This window comes from Rhinoraja longicauda, chromosome 10, assembly GCF_053455715.1.
Source record: "Rhinoraja longicauda isolate Sanriku21f chromosome 10, sRhiLon1.1, whole genome shotgun sequence".
In the NCBI taxonomy this organism is placed as follows: domain Eukaryota; kingdom Metazoa; phylum Chordata; class Chondrichthyes; order Rajiformes; family Arhynchobatidae; genus Rhinoraja; species Rhinoraja longicauda.
Window position 1 is genome coordinate 27,662,916 of NC_135962.1, and position 15,559 is coordinate 27,678,474.

At 46.0% G+C, this 15,559-nt stretch overlaps 1 protein-coding gene across 1 annotated transcript in view; it reads right to left on the reverse strand.

The window, feature by feature from the left end:
• The window catches only part of tdrd9 (tudor domain containing 9), a 75,196-nt gene extending 59,937 nt beyond the window's left edge, over nucleotides 1-15,259 (reverse strand). The window contains exons 1-5 of the mRNA XM_078407149.1: nucleotides 15,143-15,259; nucleotides 12,922-13,022; nucleotides 10,142-10,302; nucleotides 9,745-9,966; nucleotides 654-776 (exon numbers count right to left, since the gene is read on the reverse strand). Of these exons, the coding sequence (XP_078263275.1) occupies nucleotides 654-776; nucleotides 9,745-9,966; nucleotides 10,142-10,302; nucleotides 12,922-13,022; nucleotides 15,143-15,195 (660 nt within the window). The 5' untranslated portion in view covers nucleotides 15,196-15,259. The remainder of the gene's footprint in view (nucleotides 1-653; nucleotides 777-9,744; nucleotides 9,967-10,141; nucleotides 10,303-12,921; nucleotides 13,023-15,142) is intronic.
• Nucleotides 15,260-15,559: the final 300 nt, after the last annotated feature.

Here is a 15,559-nt window from a genome sequence, read left to right on the forward strand (position 1 = left end):
ATTGCTCTGGTGTGGGTTTGGGTGCAATACATGTAATTCAAATTGAAGGACTCGAGGGACTTGTGGGAACAGCAACAATTTGTTAACATTCCTGTCCCAAGCTAACATTCATTAAAAAAAAAATCAGGTTGTCGATACTGCTCAGGATTATATCATAACAAGAAATTGTATTACTATGCCATTGAATCGGACAACATAAAGGTTTGCCTGTCCCGCTGAGTTACTCCAGCATTTTGTTTCTATCAAAGTTTGGAGATTGTGTTTATGCATATATCCAATCTATTGTGCAGTATCAAGTTTCGTTCAAATTGTTGCGCTATCATGTACCACCGTATTGGCTGTATTTCAGACACATACCCCATTAAATAAACATCGCCACTTTGATCTAATTCTTCTGTGTTCAATGCGTGCTTCGTGTACCGTTCTGGCTGCTTTCTGCCCAACCAATTGTTCAAGCGCTTTTGATTGCAACATGCGCCTTTAGTTAGTTCAACAAAGAAACTAACAAGTTACTAAAGACCCTTTAGTAACAATGGAACCAAATGGGTCATCTAGTTAATTAATAAAAGGTACAAGTTTAATGATACACACAGTACAACTTAAAATCATGCTCTGACATAAAGTGACGAGAAAGTTAATTAAATATACCCTACTTCATCAATGAAGATGTGTGTAAATTCAGTCAAACTTTTTGCTTTTACAATTTTTTGAAGTAGAACGCCTGTTGTCACATATGTAAGTTGTGTGTCCAAACCCACTTCTTTTTCTAATCCAACCTTATTTTGAGAATAAAAAGAGAAATAATCAATTTATGAAAAAACACTACCTCAACAAAATAATTACTTTATACAAACCTACACAATATTATTTTATTGCATAGTAACACAGATAAATCTAAGCCAGCAAGGTAGACATTTATACAGTACATAACTGCAGCCAATTGTTCAATACCACCCCATTTCTATTCCCCCACGTCCATTTTAAAATATGTAGCAAGACACAGCATTTTGTGTCTTGCTACATATAGATAGACACAAAATGCTGAAGTAACTAATTTAATCTTTGGAGTGGAGGAATCACTCTGGGAAAGCTAAAGGGCACTTCGTCCAAGGTCATTAAACCCATTGCAAATTTGGTAGAAAAATTATTACAGGCACTGGTAACCAATGCATTTCAGCCATTAAGGTAATGGCTGATGGTAATTTGCCCTTGGAATTCACAAATCACTACTCAAAATTGAAACATGGAATAAAATTCACTCTTGTGGGATTTTTGTTTAAAAGAGTAAATTAAAACATTATTTCTTCATCAAATTGCATCTCTTGGCATAGCTTTGTGTTACAGACTGTTTATAGGAACACAACCACCCCCCAATGCAGAGATCATTGCACTCCTATTTCTAATTCAACTGGGATTTTGTATAGTTTAAGCATAATTTCTATCTTATTTTCTTATCCTTGAGACACAAAAGTTGAAATTTAATTAGCCTTGATAATTTCATATATATATATAGACGTCCAGGCCCTGGGAAAAAGACTTATGGGGGATAAAAGCTCTTGAGTGGGCAGAATAGTCAAGCCAGATGTCTTATTTCAGTACTAATACTATTGTAAATTTAACATCAAAAGTGCATAGTTATTAAGCAATTTGTCTACTGAGAGACCTCCATGAGTCAGTCTGCAGAAGGGTCTCGACCCGAAACGTCACTCATTCCTTCTCTCCTGAGATGCTGCCTGTCCCGCCGCTGAGTTACTCGAGCATTGTGTCTACCTCCATGAGTCAATGCCTTTAAAGCTTCCTTTCCTGAAAAATGTTGAGGCACTTCATCCCATGTTTTCTGTTGAGCCTACACATCCCTGAAGTTCAACATTTTTCTTTCACCTGTGAATCTAAGAATCACACAGCTGGAAACAGGCCCTTCCGACCAACATGCCCCATCTATACTAGTCCCACCTGCCCTCATGGCCCATATCCCTCTAAACCTATCCTATCCACGTACGAGTCAAAACATCTCTGAAATGTTTTGTTAGTACTTGCCTCAACTACCTCCTCCCGCACCTTGTTCCATATACCCATTACCCTTTGTGTGACATGTTGCCCCGTAGGTTCCTATTAAATCTTTGCCCCCTCACCTTAAAGGTTGCACCTTGGGGCCATTCTTAGTCATGTTGTAACCAAAAATGTGAAAGATTGTGGAATACATCTCTTCTAATTTTGAAAGCATTACGGGTATCTTGTTTTGTACTGTATATATGACTTATATATGTCGGTTTATCAAATGAAATTTTTATGTTATTAGACCAAGTGGACCCGTTGGGTCCAACCCTCTTCTGCATTGGTGCAGCACCCCCTCCTTCCCTTCACCCCTCCCACTCACCTCTCTCCATCCCCTTCACCCCATCCCTCCCCCTCCCTCCCTTCCCCCCATCCCCCTGCCCCCAACCCCCCCCCCCCACACCCCTCTTCCCAACCGTGGAGCCGTTGCCGGGCGGGAAGTGCCCCTTTGGCTGTGTGCCAGCAAGGGGGGAGAGGGAAAAAGCAGTGACGTCGGCCCCGTTTCTCCTGCGGAGCCAAAGCGTCTCCTGCAGCTCTGCTGCAATCTGCGGCGAAAGCCACTTACCACTATCCATGCGTGGAAGGAGGAGGAGGGAGCTCCGGAGTGCAGCGGCTGTGGCCTGGCCGAGCTGGGAGTACTCGAGGACAGCGGCGGCCTGGGGACTATTGGAGGCGGACATCGCGGTGAGACCCGGCAGAGGTGGGAGGCGGATAGCGCGGCAGGGGCTGGGACTACCCAAGGCTGGTGGCGCGCACGAGATAGCAGAGCGCGAGGAGGAGGAGAGCGGCTGCCATCTTTGTGAAGTCGCGACGGGGCCATCGGTGGCAGCAGCCGCTGAAGGAGGGTTGTGTGCGGTGACGGTGCAGGGCGCTGGGCCCGGGTGATAGCGGGGACTCGAGGACATCTTGGGTTGAAGGGACGGAAGGGAAGGATGAGTGGACCATCAGTCTGACCATCTCCATGTGCTCGGAGTGACCCCCGGGTGTGGGAGAGTGGGGAGGGTGAGGGGAGAGAAGCGAGCAGAGAGAGGAGAGAAGCGAGGGGCGAAAGGAGAGGGGAATCCCTGATTGCTGGCGGACAGCTCCGCTAACGGCGCCCATCTTGTTTGTGCGAGTGAGGAGAGAGGCCGTGCGTGCCCAATGGTGACGTCATACGCACAGCACTGAAAATATGTGTTCAGAAATGAAAGTTTTAAACTTTAAAATCTCTCTAACTTTTAAAATAAAGGATCAATTTAAATAAAACTCGTTTTTAACAATGGCCAGGATGGTGGTGATGAAGGTGGCGCAAAAATTGTGGCGCTATGGTTTACCGTTTTGGCTGCAGGTCCACATGTCACATGTCTTTCAGAGAGATATACATACAAATATATTTATATATTATACACACACACTAGCACAAGTGTGCCCGTTGGGCCCGTCCTCGTAGGGTTTCCATTGTAACCGGGAGGGGAGTGGGGGGGAGGAAAGGGGGAGGGTTGGGGGAGGGAAGGGGGAGGGAGGAGGGGATGGGGAGGGAGGGGTGAGGGGAGGGAGGGGTGAGGGGAGGGAGGGGTGAGGGGAGGGAGGGGTGAGTGAGGGAGGGGTGAGTGAGGGGAGGGGGGAGGGAGGGGGGTAGGGGGGAGGGAGGGGGAGAGAGGGGGGAGGGAGGGGGGAGGAGTGGAGGGAGGAGGGAGGGGGGGAGGGGAGGGGGGAAAGGGGGAGGGAGGGGGATAGGGGTGGAGGGAAGGGGAGAGGGGGTAGAGGGAAGGGGAGAGGGGGTAGAGGGAAGGGGAGAGGGGGTGAGGGAAGGGGAGAGGGGTAGAGGGAAGGGGAGAGGGGTAGAGGGAAGGGGAGAGGGAGTAGAGGGAAGGGGGGAGGGGGTAGAGGGAAGGGGAGAGGGGGTAGAGGGAAGGGGAGAGGGGGTAGAGGGAAGGGGAGAGGGGGTAGAGGGAAGGGGAGAGGGGGTAGAGGGAAGGGGAGAGGGGGTAGAGGGAAGGGGAGAGGGGGTAGAGGGAAGGGGAGAGGGGGTAGAGGGAAGGGGAGAGAGGGGAGAGGGAAGGGGAGAGAGGGTAGAGGGAAGGGGAGAGAGGGTAGAGGGAAGGGGAGAGGGGGTAGAGGGAAGGGGAGAGGGGGTAGAGGGAAGGGGAGAGGGGGTAGAGGGAAGGGGAGAGGGGGTAGAGGGAAGGGGAGAGGGGGTAGAGGGAAGGGGAGAGGGGGTAGAGGGAAGGGGAGAGGGGGTAGAGGGAAGGGGAGAGGGGGTAGAGGGAAGGGGAGAGGGGGTAGAGGGAAGGGGAGAGGGGGTAGACGGAAGGGGAGAGAGGAGCACATTAGTTAAAGGTCCGGTGGGGGCGAGCGCATTAGTTAAAGGTCCGGGGGGGGGGGGGGGGCGAGAGCAAGCTCATCTCTTGAAGACGTGCGGGTCCTATTGTGACGTCACACGCTGAATACCGGCGGGGGGGGGAGGGAGCGTGAGCTCATCTCCCACAGGCGCACGAATCCTATTGTGACGTCACGCGCTGAAGACTTTCAAGTAATGGGTTAGAAAGTGCAATAGCGCCACCTTTGGTTGAAGGATCATAAATTATTGAATAAACCACAGTACAGCTGTGCAGTCATGTTCCGGAGTCAGCAGTGAGTTAACTTGTTATTCTGTGTCTGAGATCAAGATATCACAAATTGGCGAAGAGAATGGGATCGTCGATTCCCCAGCTGTATTTGGTTGTGTAGATAAGGAATTCTACAGAGGCACGGAGAAGGTTGTATAACTTTTGGTGTCAAGGAAAGCTGGAAATCGGGTCACAAAGTTGAATTCTGTGAGATTGTTAAAAAAAAATCTAAAATGGCTAGATAAATCCAGTGGATATATCAGAACATTGGGAAGGTTGCAGCAAAGCTGGGAAACGTTCAGTGCATACATCGAACGTTTAGAGATTTTTTTTGGTGCAAATAACATCACCGAAGTAGAAGCTTCTGATGCAGAATCAAGACGGTTGAATGAAGCAACTCAAACTAGGAAAAGAGCAATTTTTCTCACTGAAATGCGTCCCGATGTTTATGATACAGTAAAGAATTTATTAGCTCCAGCCAAACCAAAGGACACGCCTTTGAAGGATATTCTGAATAACAGAACATTATGACCCTTAGCCCTTAGAAATAGCTGAAAGCTATCGTTTTGGAACGAGATGCGAACTTCCAGAGGAGGATATCAGTAATTTTATCGTGACACTCAAGAGGTTATCAATTCATTGTAATTTTAAGAGACCGTTTCATGTGTGGACTGAGAAGTGAGCGGATCCGAAGTAAGCTGATGACGGTGTCTAACCTGACCTTTGAAACAGCTTGTAAAACTGCTGTCAATGGACATGGCAGAAAGGGGTTCCGGAGAAGTCAGGCCAACTTCTAGACAACCAGCGGAAGAGTTGAACAAGCTGCAGTCCAGCAAACTAAAGACGGATAAATGTCGACAAAGGCGTCAGAGAATCGTTATCCATGGAAGGGTAGTAAGACGACTGCAAAGTTATGCTATCGCTGTTTGGGCTCACATCTAGCACAGTCTTGTCCTTTCTTCAAGCCAGAGTGTTACTCGTGTCACAAGATGGGACACCTAGCAAAGGCTTGTCGAAAGGCTAAGCAGAAAAAAGCTTCAACAACAAGTAAACTGCATTCTGTGGATCAACTGCAGGCAGAGGAAGAGCTTCTCGATATATACACCATCTGCAGCAATGAGCTAGTAAACCGGAAGACAAAGAATGTGTCCGTGCAAGTCCAGTTGCATGGAGCTCATGTTAGCATGGAAGTCGACACAGGAGCATCTGTGAGCGTGATTCCAGAATTTGTGTATCGGGAGAAGCCGAGTCAAATTCCTTTGGAAGCGAAACGAATCAAGCTACGTGGTTACTCTGGAGAGAAGATTCCAGTGTTAGGATGCGTACATGTACCAGTTAGGTATAAGGAGCAACAGGCGGAGTTGCTCCTCGTAGTTCTAAAGGGAGATAAACCTGCGTTACCAGGTCGGAATTGGCTGCAGATCTTGAAGCTCAACTGGAACGAGATATTCCTCGTCCGTGAAGAATTCAAGTGTCCGGAGGACGTAAGTAACATCCGAAGGTGTTTAGCGACCAGGGAGAGCCAATCAAGGGGTACAAGGCGAAAGTACGCGTGAAGCAGGATGCGTCACCAGTGCATTGCAAACCACAGGTTGTGCCGTATGCTCTTAAGCACAAGGCTGAGAAAGAACTGAAAAGACTGGAAGCTGAGAACATTATCAGTAAGGTAGAAAGTAGTGAATGGGCAACACCCATTGTAGTTGTACCTAAACCTGATGGTAGTGTTAGACTTTGTGGGGATTATAAGGTGACCGTAAACCAGGTACTTGAAGATAGCATACCAGATACCCTACCAACGGCAGAGGATTTGTTTAGCACCCTCACAGGCGGCCAAGTCTTCACAAAAATGGACTTGACAAATGCCTACTTGCAGTTAGGTGTAGATGACAAATCTAAATCCAAGCTAACTATTAACACACATTTGGGATTGTTTCAGTTCAATAGGCTTCCATTTGGTATATTATCAGCCCCAGGGATTTTTCAAGGGGTAATGACACAAATTCGAGAGGGAATTTAAGGTGTGGTGTGTTACTCAGATGACATCCTCATCTCAGCCCCTGACAGGCAGACACATGATGAAAGGTTGGAAGTGGTACTCAAACGACTTGAAACACACAGTGTAAGAGTGAAGGCACAGAAGTGTGAGTTCTTTCAGAACTCGGTAGAGTACTTGGGTCAAAAGATAGACAAGGATGGTCTACACCCCAACAAGAGTAAAGTTGATGCGATCAAGAATGCACCCACTCCCAGAAACATATTTGAGATCCAATCCTTTTTAGGATTAGTGCATTATTATGGGAAGTTTGTGCCAAATCTGTCCACCTGTTTACATCCCTTGAATAAGCTTATGAGAAAAGATGTACCATGGAAGTGGACACGTAAATATGATCAAGCTTTCAAGTCATGTAAAGCTCAGTTGGCAGAGAGTTCAATGCTTGTTCATTACGATGTAAAAAAAGCCAATGAAGTTAGCATGTGATGCTTCACCATACGGTGTTGGTGCTGTGATCTCTCATGTGTTGGAAAATGGAGAGGAAAGGCCAATAGCATTTGCGTCTAGAACACTCAATGCCAGTGAGAGAAATTATGCGCAAATAGAGCGAGAGGCTCTTGCATTGACTTTTGCCGTTAGGAAGTTTCACAAATACTTGTATGGTAGAAGGTTTGTAATCGAGACAGATCACCAGCCGTTGACAGTGATCCTAAATCCAAAAGCACACATACCAACTCTGGCAGCAGCCAGAATGCAAAGATGGGCATTGATATTGTCTGCATACCAGTATGTACCAATATCGTAAGGCAGCAGAGCACAGCAATGCTGATGCCATGTCTAGATTACCTTTGGAATCAGAGGTTACCCCAAACAGAGAGGACTTGTTTTACTTCTCTCATGTAGATGAGTTACCCATCACATCAGGGGACATTCGGAAGGCTACTCACACTGACAGATGTCCAAAATTCAGAATTTTTCAGCAAAAAAAGTATGCACGCCAAATGCGCGTACGCGTTGCGCTACATTCATGTGTGAAAAACGACTATTATTTCCAACAGTCTGTAGTCTTGGACTACATGTACAATGTCAGGCCTATCATGAGTATATTCTGCTATTTATAGAAAGGTTATTGAACAGAAATACTTTTTACAACACAAAGAAAAAAATGTTTTGTTTTCTCTATTTTGCTTTTTCCTTACACAAAATGTATGACTAAGTTATGAAGAGTTTCATTTAAAAATGCACATACCTAATTTAATTGAAGACATACTTGCTCCAGTGGTCTTCAACAGCTAATCACAAAAGTCTGTATCCCCCCCCACCCCACCCCCCCATTCCTCTCCACTACCTCCACCCCCCACTACCCTCCCCCCCACCCCCTGTACCCCCACTCCTACTCCCCTTTCCCCACGACTCCCGCCCCCACTCCTGCTTACTCCCCTTTCCCCCCAAATCCCATCCTCCCCGCCCCACCTTTCCCCCCCACCTCCACTCCACCTCTCCCTTCCTCCACACCCCTCACCCCACCCCACCCCATCTCCGCCCTCACACCCCCACCCAACTCCCTCCCCCACCCCCACCCAACTCCCCCCCCACCCAACTCCCCACCCACCCAACTCCCCCCCCCCCCCACTCCCCTGCCACCCACACTCCCCCCTCCATTCCTCCACCCCCCGACCCCCACTCCCCCATCCCCTCTCAATATCAACGGGTCTCGCGCTACGCAGCGAGGGGAGGCCGGCGGCGAGGCGAGGTCGGGGCCAGCGGCGCGGCGAGGTCGGGGCCAGCGGCGAGGCGAGGTCGGGGCCAGCGGCGAGGCGAGGTCGGGGCCAGCGGCGAGGCGAGGTCGGGGCCAGCGGCGAGGCGAGGTCGGGTCCAGCGGCGAGGCGAGGTCGGGGCCAGCGGCGAGGCGAGGTCGGGGCCAGCGGCGAGGCGAGGTCGGGGCCAGCGGCGAGGCGAGGTCGGGGCCAGCGGCGAGGCGAGGTCGGGGCCAGTGGCGAGGCGAGGTCGGGGCCAGACCGGGCGAGGCCAGTGGCGTGAGGCGGGGTGAGAGGCGAGGCATGTGTTTTGCGGAAAAATGTGAGGTGTGATCGGAATTGCGGAAATGAAATCAGAAAGTGGAAACTTTCCGCCATATTCAGAAGGGTTGGGAGGTCTGTGATATATTCCCTCATTGCCTGGATGCCTGTACTTCTAACAAAACTCCAGTTACACAAATAAAGTTATACTTCCAAGTATCACTTCACAAAAAGTTATTTTCTTAAGAAAAGTTTCTGAAATCAATTTTCTCATTTCATTTTCTGCTACCAAGTTGCCTGAAAAATTGAGGGAACTTAAATAGCTATGATGCAATTGCATGGCCAGTAGAACTTCTGTCCAATATCTTGTGACCCATGTTCATTCCCGACTTCTGGTGCCGTGTAAAGTTGCGTAGGTTCTGCCTGTGACTACATGGATTCCTTTTAGCCTTAGGTTTCCTTCCACATCCAAAATATATTCAGTTTTGTAAATTAATTTGCCGCTATAAATTATCCCCAAGTAGTGAGCAAATTGTAGATTCTGAAGGGAGCTAACAGGAATGCAGAATGAATAAATCTTTCCCCTCTCATCTCAAACCTATGTCCTCTGGTTCTCGATTCTCCTACTCTGGGTAATCAACTGAGTGCATTCACCCTATCTATTCCCCTCATGATTTTATACATTGCTATAAGATTACCCCTCAGCCTCTTGCACTCCAAGCAATAAAGTCCTATCCTGCCCAACCTCTCCCTGGAGCTCAGTCCATCAAATCCTGGCAACATCACGGCAAATCATCTCTGTAATCTTTCCTGTTTAATGTCATCTTTCCGAGAGCAGACGGACCAAAACTGTCCCTCTTCAGAAAGAGCCATTAAACATGCTTAAGTAAACGTGTACAGGTTTACATACTTTAAAAAAAAAAAAATTATCGACCACTCAATTTAAAATATTTACACATTTGAGACATTTTCGCGAATAGCATGAAAAGCTAATTCAGCATTTTATTCAATACTAGTTAGCTTTAATCAGTCATGATACAACATTACAGAAAATCATTTCCTAACCAACCTAAATGAAACACCAAAATACCTGATAGCCAACCAGGCCTCCAGTTGTAAGACAACGTTCTTTGCAGATCCACCGGGCAATACTGACTGCTCCAATTTTACGTGGCTGAGTCACTACAATATTGCAGAATGCATGTTTTTTTAAGTAGTGTTCAAGAATATATTGTGGTAGTTGTGTACTCTTGCCACAGCCAGTAGCACCGCAGATGATGACAACCGAATTATTTTCAACGAGATTAACTAACTGCAATTGCAAAACAACATATTTTAAGGACAAGTGGAACAAAAAAAAAGGTTGGGAGTTTAATATTTTACAAGATGAGGAGCCTTGTTTATAATGATGGCTACTCATCAGAATTCAGCATTTCATGATGGTACAGTAATTAGAATAAATAGTACAACATGAACGTTATTCCTACCTGTTCCCTGTGTTTAGTAATCGGCAATTCGGGGTACATGTAGTCTGCCAGTTTTATGCGACTTACTGGCCTTACAGTCGAAAGAATATTTCTTGCGTTTACATTGGAAACCTTGAGAAGGTCCTCAGCATTAACCTTTTGCGTCTTATTGTTGTCTACATCTGAATGACAAGGGATGTTTAACTAAATAGCTCAATTTTAATAAAACATGTTTGCATGGAAATAAAACACTAACATTTCAATAAATACAAAGTTTGGCATGCATTCTGAATAAGATATTGTGAAAAATTATAATTAACATTTTTCAACACCAACTCTACTCTCTCAGTCTAAAGAGAATAAAAGGTGTACAGAGGAAGATCGACAAGAAGTTAGGCACAAAATGCTGAAGTAACTGAGCGGGACAGGCACCATCACTGCAGACAATAGACAATAGACTGGGGGAAGGTGATGTTTCAGGTCGAGACCCTTCTTCAAAATGATGTCAGGGGAGTGGGCAGTACAGAGATAAAATGTGGTCAGAGGCAGTAAGTGGTAGGAGAACTGGGAATGGGGAGGGGATGGAGAGAGAAGAAAACCAAGGGCTACTTGAAGTTAGAGAAGTCAATGTTCATACCGCTGGGGTGTAAGCTACCCAAACGAAATATGAGGTGCTGTTCCTCCAATTTGCGCTGGGCATCACTGTGACAATGAAGGAGGCCCAGGACAGAAAGGTCAGTTTGTGGGAATGGGAGGGGGGAAGTTAAAGTGTTCAGCAACCTGAAGATCAGGTAGGTTTAGGTGGATTGAGCAGAGGTTTCTTCGATATCCCGCAGCTCTGCTCTTGCTCCCCCTCGCATTCGTAACAAGGAGAGTCTCCCTTGTCCTCATCTTCCACCTGATCAGCCGTCGCATGCAGCACATAATCCACCGACATTTTTGCCACCTCCAATGGGATCCCATTACCAGCCACATCTTCCCATCTCCACCCCTTTCTGCTTTCCATAGAGACCGTTCCCTCCGCCACTCCCTGGTCAACCCGTCCCTTCGCATCCAAACCACCCCCTCCCCAGGTACTTCCCCCTGCAACCGCAAGAGATGCAACACCTGTCCCTATACCTGTCATTGAACACCTCCGCTCAGTCTGCCTAAACCTACCTAATCTCCCAGTTGCTCAACACTTTAACTCCCCCTCCCATTCCCAAACTGACCTTTCTGTCCTGGGCCTCTATTGTCAGAGTGAGGCCCAGCGCAAACTGGAGGTGCCGCACCTCATATTTTGCTTGGTTAGCTTACGCCCCAGCAGTATGAACATTGACTTCTCCAACTTCAAGTAGCCCTTGCTTTCCCTCTCTCCATCCCCTCGCCCTTCCCAGTTCTCCTACCAGTCTTACTGTCTCCGACTACATTTTGTCTTTGAACCACGCACTCCCCTGACATCAGTCTGATGGGTCTCAACCCGAAACGTCACCCATTTCTTCTCTCCAGAGATGCTGCCTGCCCGCTCAGTTACTCCAGCATTTGGTGTCTATCTTCAATTTAAACCAGCATCTGCAGTTCTTTCCTAGACAAGACATACAAGAATGTGCCCAAGGCCTTCATGAAAAAAAGACATGTCCACAGATGCATATTTAATATAGCCAAAAAAAACAGTTAGTTTTGCATTATTTAAATTTTTACCACCTATTTAGTTTTGTAAATTACAGTATTGTACAGGTAGTAGTTATTTTAAAATCACAGTAGTTGTGCTCCTAACATACCATTAGTTTGCAGAAAATGATGTTATAGAAACCATAGTGTCACTGGGGGAAAGTGGGTTTAGGATAGAGTGTTTCATTATTGCGATAACAAAGATATTTCTTCTGCAGGATTTGTCAAAATAAAGGTCATTTTAACAGTTAGAAGCTTATTTCTGTTATTGCAAGTTGAAAGTATTGTATGTTAGATGGTTTAGCAAGGTGTCATTGCCAGGTGTCAATAGAAGCGATTACCTGTCAGTTTCAATGGCTATGTACAGTGAAATATGGGGGGGGGTCTTTGCAGTATCTGATTACTGTGGGACGGTTACATAGCTGTTTTTCCCCTTGACTTGCTACACCCCCAGACAGATTTTTTTCTGCTTATTAATTTCCAAACTAATTTTGAAGCGATTTTTCAGTCCCCGTTGAAATCACCATATGACCAATTCAGCCCGCGTAATACAAGTCGTGTTCCCTAATTCAATCTCGTTAGATCCAAATTGTTTTAAAGAAATACTATATAATAAAAATGAACTGCAGATGCTGATTTACATCAAAGATAGATACAAAATGCTGGAGTAACTCAGCTGGTCAGGCAGCTTCTCTGAAGAAAATGGATAGGTGATATTTCCGGTCAGAAACCCTTCTTCTGACAGAAGTCTGAAGAAGGGTCCTGACCTGAAACGTCACCTGTCGCTATATGGAAGCATGCATTATAGCAGAACCAGCTGTATTCAAAAGGGCACGATATGCATTTGTGTTTGTGTACAAAGGGAGATTATGGGATAAACAAACTTTCACTATGCTGCTTTCTATGTAATTAGCAATCACTAATTAAATTTATATATTACATAAAAAATAATTAGGCTTCGGTTTCGCCGATTTGTTTAGCTAAGTATTCCAAATCAAAATATCTTAGCTGCCGTAGTCACCCAGCATATAATGAGTCCTCTATATCATTTACTATTTTGATAAGATTTTGCAGGTTTCCCTTAATAACATGACAATGTGACAACATATCTAATTTATCAGAACTTTGGTAATTTACACAAACCATCATACCTCCCTCAGCAACAATGGCACAATGGGAGACCAATTGTTCATTTTGATATTCTGAACCATCCCCAAATTCAGCTTTTGTCATCGCTTCTTTTAATTCAACGCTGGAACAAAAAAAAAAACAATTGCTAAACATTTCTTCCAACCGTTAACTTTGCAATCCTACAATTTAATTTGTGGACAGAAACATTTCCTTCTGCTCATTCTTACACTATGTATCAATTACACTAGTTTCATGTATGTAAATTGCATCACATCACAAAATTGTGACCGTAACAGTTTCACACCTCAAAACGTTCAGCATCACACAGCAAACCACAACCAAATAAGGGTTGAGAATTGATTTTTACCAAAACTTCACCAAGAAGAAATAGCAAAGGTTATTAAAGTAGCAAACAATAACATTTAATAGATTGTAACACCATCATTGACAAACTAACAAGTACCAACAAAACAGACCATTTGAACATATTTTTTATTTTTCTTCATGACCTGGTTCCACACATAAAGCTTGTCCATAATCTTATCCCTTCAATATTGGGAATTCAAATTAATTCTCCACATCAATTCCAGCCTCGTGGCAAAACGTAAATATCAAGATTTTGTCGTATTGTACTCTGTTCCTTAGTGACAATGATGGATCTGGTACTTAGCAGAAGATTTGAGCTGCAAGGATTTCGCAGGAGTGTACCCATCATGTCTGAGGCACAAAACGCTGGAGTAACTCAGCAGGACAGGCAGCATCTCTGGAGAGAAGGAATGGGTGACGTTTCGGGTCGAGTAAATGCAGGCCCTACCAGTTCCTCATATCCCATAAAAATATTTTAATAAATTGACTTTGAAACGTTGACAACCTCAATTTAAAATATATGCTGTCAAGAAACAACTTTCTTAAAAGAAGACAAACTCCAAAGTTGCTACAATGACATTTGCCTGATCGACTGCATAACTTTGAAAATTGTTACTCTATTCATAAACAGGTTGGCTCATTTTTGCGGAAGGAACATTACTTCAACTACGTTGTGCTGTCATATCATCATATCATATCATATATATACACAGCCGGAAACAGGCCTTTTCGGCCCTCCAAGTCCGTGCCGCCCAGTGATCCCCGTACATTAACACTATCCTACACCCACTAGGGACAATTTTTACATTTACATTTACCCAGCCAATTAACCTACATACCTGTACGTCTTTGGAGTGTGGGAGGAAACCGAAGATCTCGGAGAAAACCCACGCAGGTCACGGGGAGAACGTACAAACTCCTTACAGTACAGCACCCTGTCTCTGAACATTGTGGAGCAAGCCAGAGCCATAAAGTTGCTGAACAAATGCGTTTATATATCTAAAAAGTCTTTTATATATCTGATAAATATTCATCACATTAATAATTTAATCAATGACATTTTTGAATACAGAGGTCATACAGCATGGAAATGGACCCATCTGCCCAATTCGCCCTTGCCGACCAAAATTTCCATCCACAATTAAATTTTGTTATAGTACCTGCCTCAACTACCTCCTCAGGCAGATCATTCCATTTACCCACCACCCTCTGTGTGGAAAACGTTGCCCCTCAGGTTCCTAATAAATCTTTCCCCACCTCACCTTAAACCCCTGGTTTTTGATTCCCCTACTCTGGATAAAGGATTCTGTGCATTCCCCTCATGATTTTATACGCCTCTGTAAGATCATCCCCTCGGCCTCCTGCACTCCATGGAATACGTTAATGGTCACCTCTTGCGTTGAGGTGGCGGAACAAAAGCACAGTAAGCAAGGTCTGTTCTTACTTCCTCAATAATGTTAATTCTAAGTTTAATTTGGCAGCTGTGGAAATCCAACCACGCGGTACCTGACGTCGACATTAAAGGTTAGGATGGGCAAGTGCTTGCAACTGAGATGGAGGGGCCAGGCTTTGTCTTTGATGTAGCACCCGGTGACTGAGCAAAGGGCGTGCAATGAGAATGGGGACCTTTCATGTCTCTCGTGTATGTGCTGGGCAGCCGGCCTTTGCAACAAGGCCAAGGGTTACACGCCCGGAGACGGAGCAAAGGGCGTGCAATGAGAATGGGGACCTTTCGTGTCTCCCGGTGGAGGTGACGAGCAGGCGCCCAGAGACGGAGCAACAATGGGCGTGTAACCCTCCTTACAAAGGCTGCCTGCCCATCACCTGCACGGGAGACATGAAAGGTCCCAGATGGACTTTAGGCTCCAGGCTCACCACTTCGGTCGACAACCGAGCTCTGCACCACGCGGATTCATCGAATCGGCCATTAATGAGGGGTCCTTTGGCTTTGCATCCAAAAGCTCGACGCCCGCACCCGCCTTGCCAGGGTTAGGGCCATCCTTAGTCTGCTGCGCCATCGCGCTCTCGGTCGCCGCGCCCAACACGCGCGGCAACGGTCGGTGCAGCTGCAAGTTTCGCGCGTGCGCGTTACCGCCACGCGAAAAGAACGTTCCGCCGTCCTCACCACGAGATGCCGCTGCTGCGCGTGCGCGCTCCCGTCGGCAAGTCCCATCTGCGCTGTTGCTGTCAAATTGGTCCTGCCGCACGACAAAAAAATATTCTTGGACGGATAAGTATTTATTGGTGGATAAACAAGAGTTAATCTACCAATAAATACTTGACCTTCTTGTA